Below are 12,053 nucleotides of genomic sequence, written 5' to 3'. Positions count from 1 at the left end.
CCCAGAGGCACAGGCTGTGGACTCGGACCCCAGAGGTGCAGGCTGTGGCCCTGGGCTCGGGAGGTGCCGGCTCTTGACCTGGGCCCCGGAGGTGCAGGCTGTGGCCCTGGGCCCCGGAGGTGCAGGCTGTGGCCCTGGGCCCTGGAGGTGCAGGCTGTGGCCCTGGGCCCCAGAGGTGCAGACTGTGGCCCCGGACCCCAGAGGTGCAGGATGTGGTCCTGGGCACTGGAGGTGCAGGCTGCAGACCAGGGCCCCAGAGGTGCAGGCTGTAGCCCCGGAGGTGCAGGCTGTGTCCCTGGACCCCCAGAGGTACAGGCTCTTGACCAGGGCCCCAGAGGTGCAGGCTGTGGCCCCTGGCTCCAGAGGTGCAGGCTGTGGCCCTGGGCCCCGGAGGTCCAGGCTCTTGACCAGGGCTCCAGAGGTGCAGGGTGAGGCCCCGGGCCGCAGAGGTGCAGGCTGTGGTCCTGGGCCCCGGAGGTCCAGGCTCTTGACCAGGGCCCCAGAGGTGCAGGCTGTGGCCCCTTGCTCCAGAGGTGAAGGCTGTGGCCCTGGGCCCCGAAGGTCCAGGCTCTTGACCAGGGCTCCAGAGGTGCAGGCTGAGGCCCCGGGCCGCAGAGGTGCAGGCTGTGGTCCTGGGCAAGGAGGTCCAGGCTCTTGACCAGGGCTCCAGAGGTACAGGCTGTGGCCCTGGGCCCCGGAGGTCCAGGCTCTTGACCAGGGCTCCAGAGGTGCAGGCTGTGGTCCTGGGCCCCGGAGGTGCTGGCTGCAGAGATCACGCCCAGGTGGTGCAGGCTGTGGCCTCGAAGGTGCAGGCTGTGGACTGGTGACCGGGAGGTGCAGGCTGTGGCCCCAAAGGTGCCGGCTGTGGACCGGGGCCCCGGAGGTGCAAGCCGGGGCCCTAGATTTGCAGGCTCTTGACCAGGGCTCCAGAGGTGCAGGCTGTGGCCCTGGACCCCGGAGGTGCAGGCTGCAGACTGGGGCCCCTGAGGTGCAGGCTGTGGCCCGGGTCCCGAACTGCCTCCACTGGTTCATTGTAGCTCCTGCTGACTTGGGGTTTTAACAGGTTTCATTGAATGATCCGAGTGCATTCGATTTTCTCTTTTCTTTGCTCTTTTTATCCAAATAAAGAGTATTTTGTCTTTGAAATGAAATCTCCAGTGAACAGGGCCTGTTATGGGATGTTGTGGGGTCTCCTCTGGGATGTTCTCGGGTCTCCTCTGCTGCCCCGCCATGTGCTGTGTTGTTGGGGGTGGAGCGTTGGAGGGGGGGCCTGCAATCATTCCTAATTATGTCAATTAAGGGTGTTTTTAATCCTGCCCAGTGTCTAGCTCAGTCATGGACGCAGATTCACCAAAGGCACGAGGCGCAGTGGGAGGGGGGTGGAAGGACAGTGCCGGGAGTAGGCAAAGCAGTGCCAGAGGCAGTTAGGGCAGTGCCAAGTGCATCAAGGGGCAATGCCAGGGACTGGGAGGGCAGTGCCAGTAAGGGTAGTGCCAAGGGCACCAAGGGGCAGTGCCAGACATTGGAAGGGCAGTGGCAATAAGGGCAGTACCAGAGGCAGTAAGGGTAATGGCAGAGACTGGTTGAGCAGTAACGACAGTGCCAGGGACATCCTCATGCATGTGCCTCTCACTCCTCTGTCCTAACAAGTGACCTTTCACCCCTTGTTCCTACTGCAGGTATCTGGGCCCACGGAGACTACTGCAAGATTAACCCCAAGACGGGGGGCGTTGTCATGCTGGGGCGCAGGTGAGGGGCGTGTTATTGCTTCATCCTTCATGTCTAATGCTTCATTGTTGCACGTGTTTACCCTCAATCAATCAATCAGGGATCTTGTAAAGCGCGCTACTGACCGGTGAGGGCCTCAAGGTGCTGGGGAGGGGGAGAAGGGTGCAGCTCTGAATCAGCCGAGGAGCCAGGACTTGAGGCTCATTTCTGAAGGTGTGCGGAGTGGGGGGGTGTCTGATGTTGACTGGGAGCTCGTTCCAGGCCTTGGCAGCGACGTAGTAGAAGGCTCTTCCACCCGCTCTGGTTCTGCGGAAGCGCAGGGTTTCGGCGGAGCGGAGGTTTCTCTTGGGTACGTGGAAAGAGACTTTTGTTAAGATATTGGGGTCCGGTGTTGGGGAGGCATTTGTAGACATGGGTGAGTATCTTGAAGGTTACTCTCTTCTCGATGGGGAGCCAGTGGAGGTCTCACAGGTGTTGGGTGCTGTGCTCATGTCGTGGGATGCAGAGGACAAGTCTGGCCGCTGTGTTCTGGATGGTGTGGAGTTTGTGTAGCAAGGATTTGTTGATTTTAGCATAGAGGGCCTTATCGTAGTCCGGTCTGCTGGTTATGAGTGCGTGGGTGATGGTCCTTCTGGCTTTGAGTGTGATCCACTTGAAAGTCTTGCGGAGGATACGGAGGGTGTTGAAGCAAGTGGAGGCGATGGCGTTGATCTGGCGGGTCATGGTGAGGGAGGAGTCGAGGATAATGCCAAGGTTTCTGCCGTGGTTAGTAGGGGTTCTTGGGTGTCCGAGGACAGGGGGGCACCAGGTATTGCCCCAGGCGGAGGTGCAGGGCCCGAGGATGAGGACCTCAGTCTTTTCTGAGTTGAGCTTCAAGCAGTTGTCTTTCATCCAGGCTGCGACGTCCTCCTTCCTGAAAGCAGTCTGGTGTCTTCAGATTTCTTCGTGAGGGAGTGGATGAGCGGGGTGTCGTAGGTGTAGGATAGCCTCAGCAGCATTTCCTGCCCCCCGAGCCCCGTGCACGTGGCCTGTTCCACGCACACTACTTGTGCCAGTGAGAGGGGCAGAACCAAGCAGAAGTATTGTCCCAAGAGAGGTTGCGGGTGTGCATGTGGGGCAGGCAGCACCTATGGGCCCCACTCTCCCTGCATCAGGCCCAGAGGAGATGCTTAGCTTAGTCTTTCACCCACCCCTGTGGCTCGGTCGTAAAGCGCCTGTAGTGCTTCGGGGTGTTTGTTGGGTGGGTGTTAGACCTGGCACCTTGGCGTGAGTCTCCCTTCCACTTTTTGCTGATGTGCCTCATGTGTTTTGCTGGTTTTAGCTGCTCAGGGCACTGTGCCACTGCCAATCAGTGCCACAGTGCAAGTGCTCCCTATGAAAAGTGTATACATTGATTGGTGTCCATGATTGGCTTATTGGGTTTACTGTCAGTCCCCAGTAAAGTGCACCAGGAGTGCCAGGGCTTGTAAATACAAATGCTGCTGGTGGGCTTGCAGCATTGGTTGTGCCACCCACAGAAGCGGCCTAGTAAAATGTGTCTAAGGTCTGCCATTGCAGAACCTGCGTGCAGTCTGGTACTGTCATGCTGACTGCGCACATGCACCTACTTGCCAGTCCCTAAACCTTACCTTTACTTCATGTGAGTCACCCCTATGGTAGGCCCAAGGGCAGGGTGCATTGTAAGCATAAGGTAGGACAAGCCCTGATGTGTGTGGCATGTCCTAATAGTGAATTACAGACATTTTCGTTTTTCACTATTGTAAGGCTACCTATTCTCATAGGCCAGAATGGGCTGCTGGAAGTATTACACTCTATAATCCCAGCAGGCTCAGGGAACATGGTAGAAAGTCAAGTTTAGTATTCCTGAACTCATAATAATAACATACTTCTTTTAGTAAAGTTTATTTTAATATCCTGTGTTTTCAAATACTAATTTTAGAAAGTTCATATTTGCTTGCCTAACCATTTCAGCCCGCCTCTGCTAGGATGTGTATCTGCTGTCTGGTTTCTGTGAGTGACAGGGCTAGGGATGACAGGTGGTGAATAGGGGGATTACACCAGGATGGGTGGAGGGAGTGCCCCTTGACTCTGAATAGGGCTGTGCTCTGCCACCACAATGCTGGCTCCGCCCCCTGGGGAGCGACTGATGACTCTGCCCTGCACCTCGTGAAGAGAGAGGGGAAGACTGTCAACAGAGTGCTCCTGGACTGTACTTGTCACCACAATGCTGGCTCCACCTCCTGCGGAGCGTCTGATGTCCCTGCCCTGCTCACTGAAAGGAGAAGCCAGAGTCTGCAAAACAAAGTGCTCAGGGACTGGACTGGATTAGGCAAAGGCCCCCTGGTCTGAAAGAACAAAATAAACTGTGTATAAAAAGAGGAGCCCTTCTCCTAAGAAATCAGATCCAGTTTACGCCAAGAAGAAACTCTGCCCGAAGAGAAGGACCTGGGAAAGCTGCATGGAGGACTACTTTCTCTAGCCTTAGAGACTGGCCTGTGGCGGGTGCCTTGCTGCAAGAAGGAGAGAGGAAAAGGACTGAGAAAGACTTTAATTCCACTTGTGCATTTTTGTGAACAATCTCCAAGGGCTTGCTTGTGAATTTGCCCCCTGAACTGCACCCTAGGAACATTGGGCGCTACCACCTTGAAGGAGAAACTGCTGCCGGTGTTGCCTGTCACTGCAGCGCTGCCCACGGAAAGTTGAGTATGCTGTGCCCCGCCATCGCGCACTCTGAAGAGCCTGTGCAACCCTCTGTCCTGCCAAGCACCGTAACCTTTGCCCGCCGAGCCCCAGCTCGCAAAGTGAAGTTCAGCCCCGCCTGACTCGAACGCCGTGACTGTGCCCCTCCGAGCCGTAGTTCGCAACGCGAAGTAAAGGACCCGTCCAGGCGGAGAACCGCGACCCTGTGGCCCCCGAGCCGTAGCTCGCATCGTAACGACTGGCGACTGCCTGCGCTCACTCTCCGTGTGATACCCTGTTGATCGCGCCCGCTGCTGTGTCTGAGCAGCTGCGGCGTGTAGTGCGGTTGTTGTCTGTCCCGTACTTGGGATCGCACCGCAACCTGCTTCACCGTCCGCCGCTTCCCCCCTTCGAGATTGAAGTGTGTGTTGTATCGAGAGCCGGTCCCCCCACCTCATCGCCAACCCGAAGTGCACCGTGACTGCCCAGCCTCGAGCCGTAGCTCGCATTGCACCGGGGAAGCAACTCAACGTGGGACGACTGCTCCCCTATACTGTCCGCTTCGAACAACCAAGACCTCAGGTACTGTGACCGTCAAGCTGCGAGCTGGGCGCTGTGCGAGTCTCGCTCCAACCTACGACTCGCACTGACTATTTGTTAAATCAGCCCCAGGTACGTTTGCATCGTACCCCGCGCCCCGGACTGAAGTGTCCGCGAGGCGCGTCCTATGGTGAACGCCGCTTGTTGCTAAACGGAGTACGAGCCGCACAGAAGTGCTTTGCCTCGTACCCTTTGGTGTACGCCAGCTGCGCCATATGCGTTGTAACGCGAGGCGCGTGGGACTTCACGGGGCCTTGCACATTAATTGAAACAAAGCGCACCAGAGAGCTACAAAGCGCACAACCTTTCTTTGAATATTACAAACAAAGTCTACATCTTGCTTTGAATATTGTGGCATCATTTTTAAAGTAACTGGAACCATTCTTGAATCGTTAGGCCTGTATTCTAAAATCTACTTGAAGTTGAAATATAGAGAGTATATTTTTTTTCATAAAACAGCCTTGTTTCTCTGTGTGTTGGGTTGATAGATTACTGGGTATTTTATTGCAAATGCTTAACCACATATGCTCTGGGGATTAGCCTTGCCTGCTCGCGCCACGCCGCCTAGAGGGTGAGCAGGGGTTATTTCTAGGAGTAGTCCTTTGCCCTGACTAGAGGAGAGGGTCCCTGTTTGACAAAAGTGTATACCTGCGCCAACCAGAGACCCCCAATTCTAACAGTGGGCTTGTGTTGGGAGCTTGGAAGTGGCACTTCAAGGAGCCCCCCAGGAACCGCCTCCCCCTCCCCCGTGGCTCCCGTCTCTGAGCGGACTGTGGACATGGACCTGCAGTGCCTGTCCCTCCTCGGCTTCAAGGCCCCCTGTGACCACCGTGGTGGTGAAGTCCCAGCATGCCTTGCACTCAGTGCCCCATCTGAGTATAGTGTGATGAAGTGGGCCCCAGGCTGGCGGACGGACTCCGGTGCGGCTGTTTCTTGGTGCCATGGTCTTGTCCACAGCACGGCGCATGGTTTCTGAAATAGCCTGCAGCGCCGAGAGGCTCTGGGTGGGCGTTAGTGAACTCACAACAATGTGTGAAATGTGAATATAGACCCAACCCTCTAGGAGGAGGACCAAGAGAGACACTCAATAAGTGCATCTCTCAGTAAGCAATGGGCGTAATACATATATAAACCATAATGAAAGCTAATCATGAGCGTCAAAACTAAATAAAGTAAAAACCACAGTTGTAGAGATAAAATTATACAAAAAAGAAGTACATACAGTTGATGTTGTAAAAGAAACGGAATGTGGGGGGCATTCAAGGAAGCTTGAGAACTTCTTGCTGTTAAGGCTGTGGGTGAAACGAACGTTTAGCACATTCATCAAGATAAAGCGTAACAGGAAGCCATAGGTCTGCCATGTGGGCAGGAAAAACAAAAGCAGAATCCAATCTATGATAATGGCAAACGTTATACCACCATGCTTTAAAAGAAATGTTAGAAAAATTCTTCCAGTTGACTGTAATTTGCTGAAACCCAACAGCTAATAATAAGTCAATAATCTGAGTGTTAAGTTCAGCATCCTCCCAGCAAGGAGAGAGACTTCCTAAAAAAACATTAGTATAAGAGAAAGGAATGCTAGTATGGAACATTACATTAATTTAGGCCCAAACCTGTAACCAACAGTCATGGACAGATTTACATACGAATAACATATGAAACCAAGTCGCTTGCGGGGAAGAACAAGACCAGAAAATGTGTGGAGTGGTTGGAAAGCACTTATGAAGATCAAATGGCGTGAAAAGAAGCCTATTGTAAATGAAGAACAGGGTTTGTGTCAGGGTCGCTGCACTAGAGAACTTGCAAATCTTATTCCTGATCTTATCCCATAAAGGGATGGGCCAGGATGCATCACAATCCTGTTCCCAGCATTCCTCCACCCTAGATTTGGGTCTGATAGAGTCTTTAGTATGAAGGTGTTTGTAAATGGAGGAAGCTTTAGGAGTAGTACGAAGAAAGGAATGAAGTAATGCCTCATGGGTAGGAGAAGAAGTAGGGGAAGGTGCATGCAAAAGGCGTGTGTAAGTTGCCATTACAGCTTCTTTAAGAAGAAGATATCTGTGAGTGAAAGAAGCAGGCAAACCATAGGTGGGGCGAAGAGTAGGGAAGGGTATGAAAGATGAATGCGAAAACAGTTGGGAAACCCAGATTAGTCCTCTATGCCGCCACGACTTCTAGTAAAAGGGCTTATCACGTATCAGGAGGGAAGTATTATGCCAAATGGTGGAGGCAAGAATCTCAGCAATTGTCATAGGGGGATCAGGAGAGGAAGATTGAAGCAATTTAACAGTGAATTTGTGAATGGGAGTAGGAATAGAGGAAGGCTTGCTTGAGAAAGAAAGATATTCAGCAAGGGAGAAAGGGGAAAGGAAGAGACGTTCAAGCTTAGCCCATAAGGGGAAAGGGGAAGTCGGGTCTTGCAACCAGAGGGAAGCCTGTCGCAACAGAAATGCCTTATGATAGACTGGGAAATTTGGAAAATTGACTCCGCCTTCTGATTTGGGACGAATAAGCCGAGCAAGGAACATTCTAGGTTTCTTATTGCTCCAGAGAAAAGATGTCAAAATTGAGTTAATTCTCCTGAAAAATTTAGAGGGGATGGAGACAGGAATATTAGAGATAGTGTAGAGGACTATAGGAGATAGCATCATTTTAATTGTTTCAAGACGGCCCCACCACGATAAGTAAAGAGGGTGCCATCCAGATGTTAAGTCCAATAGTTTTTGAATGCATTTATTTAAACAGAGGGAGACTGTGTCTGAGATGGAAGGGGTGATATGAAGACCAAGGTATTTAATGTGTGAGGAACTCCATGTAAAGTTGGAGGCATTAAAATCAGGTTTAAACGTGAACTTCGTCAAGGGCAGAATTTCACAATTGTCATTATTGAGCTTATAGCCAAAGATCTGGGAGTAATCTCTGACTTCTGCAAGGAAGGCAGGAATAGATTCAATAGGGTTGGAGATAAAAAGTAATATCGTCCGCATAAGCGGCCAGCTTAACTTGGGAACCCAAGGCATGAAAGCCGTGGATGTTAGGGTTTTGACAGAGTTTGGATAAAAAAGATTCTAAAGCCAGATTAAAAAGAAAAGGGGACAGAGGGCAGCCTTGACGCACTCCCCTTCCTAAATCAAAAATGGAAGAGACCAGGCCATTGGCACAAACTGCCGCACGTGGATTGGAGTACAATAAGGAACTCAAAGAAATACATTTGGGGCCAAAACCGAACCATTTGAGTGCATAAAATAAATAGGTCCACTCAACCCTATCAAAAGCTTTCTCCGCATCTAGGGCAATTGCCGCAAGGGCATGGGATGATTTATGAGATTTTGATAAAACATTAAATAGAAGTCTGGTATTATCTGTGATAAATCGGCCCTTGACGAAACCGGATTGTTCCTCGCCTAAGAGGTCTAGAAGTAGAAGATCAAGACGCGCTGCAAGTGATTTAGCAAATATCTTGTAATTTATATTGACCAAAGAAATGAGTCTATAGTTCTTACAGTGTTGCGCATCTTTCCCCTCCTTGGGTATGAGGCAAATGTGGGCGTCGGAGAAAGAGCCTGAAGAGGCACCTAAGGCAAGAAATGAGTCCAATAGAGAGTGTAATTTTGGGATGAGGAGTTTTGAAAAATGTTGGAAAAATTCAACAGTAAGACCATCTGGTCCAGGGGCCTTGTCTTTTTTGAGAGTCTGGAGTGCTAGAAGTAATTCATGCTGAGAAATATCTAATTCTAAAGAAGAGAGGTCAAGAGGGAAATTGTCAGGTTTATGTATGGTAGAAAAGAAATGATCTAAAGATTGGGTAGAGGGTTGGGTTTCAGAGGAGTACAAAGTTTTGTAGAAAGAGGAAAATTCGGTGAGTATTTCTGCATCTTTATGTTGGAGATTAGATTGAGCATCGTAAATGGATTCAATATTTAATTTGTTGTTTGATTTTCAAATAGTTAGCTAAGATTTTCCCGGCTTTATTTCTATTGCCATAGAATTTTGCACTGGATTTCAATAAATAAAGGGAGGCGTCCTCTGAGGATTTTTTGTTGAACTTCATTTTGGCATTAACAATGGCTGTTAAACTGTCTTGTAAATGAGAGGTAAAATAGGCGTGTTCCAATTTCTTTATGTTGTGGAGAAGATCCCCTGTAAATTTGCGGGCAATCCTTCGTTTCTTTGCAACATATGCAATTATAAAATCTCTTGCCGAAGCCTTAAAGGCGTCCCCAGATAGTAGATTTGGGGATGGAGGAAGTGTCATTGAACAAAAAATATTCATTAAAGAATTCAATAACGGAAGCAGTGAATTTGGGATCCAATAAAAGAGCGTTATTAAAGCGCCATCTCTTTGGTCCAACAGGTTTAGGGAGTATGTCAATATGAACTATGGTAGGAGCATGATCCGAAAGTAAAATTGGACCAATTTCAGCATTGGTAAGAGTTTGGGCATATTATGAGTAACAAAAATATAATCAATTGGGGACTGGGAATGATGGCATGGGGAATAGAAAGTAAATTCTCTCGTTGTCGGATTACACAAGCGCCAGGCGTCAATGAGTTTATGTTGAGAGATCGCTTGAGTAAAGAGCTTGTGAGGTTTATTTGGAACATAGGGAGTCTTGGAATTCCGGTCAATGAAGGCATCAAGGGGTTGATTACAGTTACCTGCTAAGACAGTTATCATCAGCAAATCTAGTGATATGATGGGAAAAGTCATGCCAAAAAGCAGGATCGCCACCAGTGGGAGCATAGACATTAAGGAGGGAAATTGGAACACCCTTTAAAGACAGTTTAACATGTTGCCATCTACCTTCAGCATCTGATTCCTGAGCAATTTGGGAATGGGATAAGGTTTTACGACATAAAATAGCTACTCAATTAGTTTACCATCACCCTGGGAATAGTAAACCTTTTGAGCCTAGCCGATTCTACATCAGATAAATTAGTTTCTTGTAAAAACGCAACATCCACTTTTAACCTGGCTAGATGAGATGAGATTTGTTGCCTCTTGATTGGAGAGTTAATGCCCTTAGCATTCCATGTAATTATTTTCAATGACATAATACATACAATAGAAGAAAAAGAAGATCAGTAGCAACGTAAGGAGAACCCATGAGAGAAAGTGAGCAAAAGAGAAAAAGGTGATCATAAATGTCAGAAAGAGAGGAGAGAAAAAATAAGGAAAAGAAGAAGAGTATAGAGGAGCGGGAAAAAAGAAGATAGGAACGAAAAGGAAAAAAAGAAGCCATAAGAGATAAGCAAAAGTTAGGAAACAGAACAGTAAAGACCAAAGACGTAGGAAAAAACCTGTAGTAAGAAGAGAGGATAGAACAGAATCCTGAAGATTAAGAAGGAAGAGCAAGTAGAGAAAAAAAGACACCTTTAAGCATAGAAAAAATATGAAAGCTAGGTAAAGGGGGACAAAGGGGAAAAAAATGATGAACAGGAAGGAAAGCTGTACTTACGGGAGGAGAGCACAATCGGGAGGAGGATCAAACGAGAAGAAGAAGAGGGGGATAGAGCCAACTAGAGGAGGTCGGGCAACAGGGTCAATGAACCACCCAACCAGGGGGACAACACGGAACGCGAAATGTAACCTGTGAATAAAGAAGAATAACATTAGGAGATGAAACCACCATTAACAGTAAGCCAAACAAAAAACCATGGAAATAGAAAAGAAGAGCATGGAAGAAGAACATAGAGGGAAAAGGGAATGGGTACATATGCACATAGGGGCAAAAAGCACAACTGCTAGATTTGAAGAACAGATGGAGCAAGAAAACAACAATGAAAGTCAACTATTAAAGAGAGAGAAGGTGCAAAAATCAAGGAGGAAAAGAAGATGGGCCAGAAAGGTCCATATCAGCAGCTTGGCAGGAGTTCACGAAACTCTGGAGGCGAACTGGATCCTCGTAGATTGTCGTTTTGTTGTTGTAGGTAACCCTGAAAAAGCATGGGAGAAAGAGACCATATCTAGCACCGATGGAGCGAAGAGCCGGTCTCATATCCAGGAAGGCCTTACGTCGATTCGCCGTGGCTCTTGCATAGACCTGTGCAAAGAACAAGGAGGAACCTGACCAGGTTAGGCGAGGAGAGGCTCTGGCTGCTGAAAGAACCTTTAATAAATCGGTGTATTCCAGAAAGTACATGATGACGCCTCTTGGTTTTGTAGAAGAGGAGGTAGAAGGAGCTCAGCCAAGCCTGTGGGCCCATTGTATATTACGCATAGTGCCTTCCGGCAAGTGCAATAGGGTGGGAAGAAAAGATTTGAAAAAGGCAACAGGGTCAGTCCCCTCACAACCCTCCACCAGGCCGTAAATACGTAGGTTGTTGCGTCTATTTCGATTTTCCAACTCCTCCACCTGCTTTTGTAGAGACACAACCTGTGAATGCAAGTGGGAGACTTTGGACGACGACTCCTGAAGAGAAGAGACGCTGCGCTCCACAGACGAGACTCTCGCATCCATTTGAGACCAGTTATCAGTCAAAACCTGTAGTTTGGCGTTGGTTTCTTCCATAAAAGGACGCAATGCTCTTATCTCCTCCAACAATAGTTCCATGGATATGGCAGAAGCAGGATTGGATGGAGAAGGAGGTTCATTCTTTAGCCGCTTGGTGGTTCCTTTCCCCACAGTATGCGCAGATTGCTCCATTGAGAACTGTGGTAAATGGACAGAAGACGACTGAGAAACTTCTAACTGGGCAAAGGCCGAGAACACCTTGGAGTTTTTGATGAAGATATGCTGCGCAGGTTTAGTGACGCCATTTGGCGTAAGTTTGCCCATGAAAGCTAGCCGTCAAAGAGGAAGGCAACTAAATAAGGAATATGTAGAATTTCCATAGACTGCAAAAGCAACTTGAAGGGAATAATGTAGCAGAGAAAAAAAAAAGAAAAATAGTCTCTAATGCAGTAAGGAAATTAAGATAAATCAGCAGCCGCAAATGAATAGTCCAGAAGGATAGCACAATTCATAAAATGGCCGCCATCTTTGGAAAGCTGAGGAGGCTTGAGGCAGCATGAAAAGCCAGCAAGAAAGAGCAGTCACAATCAG

The 12,053-nt window shown here is 49.0% G+C and overlaps 1 protein-coding gene across 2 annotated transcripts in view; it reads left to right on the top strand.

The window, feature by feature from the left end:
• The window catches only part of AACS (acetoacetyl-CoA synthetase), a 324,332-nt gene that overhangs the window by 284,876 nt on the left and 27,403 nt on the right, over positions 1-12,053 (top strand). For both annotated transcript variants that reach the window (XM_086942682.1, XM_086942681.1), the window contains one exon: positions 1,680-1,749. In XM_086942682.1, coding sequence (XP_086798808.1) covers positions 1,680-1,749 — 70 coding nt within the window. The remainder of the gene's footprint in view (positions 1-1,679; positions 1,750-12,053) is intronic.

Source organism: Lissotriton vulgaris, chromosome 11 (assembly GCF_964263255.1).
Source record: "Lissotriton vulgaris chromosome 11, aLisVul1.2, whole genome shotgun sequence".
Classification (NCBI taxonomy): domain Eukaryota; kingdom Metazoa; phylum Chordata; class Amphibia; order Caudata; family Salamandridae; genus Lissotriton; species Lissotriton vulgaris.
Note: the sequence above shows the minus strand (reverse complement) of the source record. Positions and strands in the feature narration are given on the sequence as shown.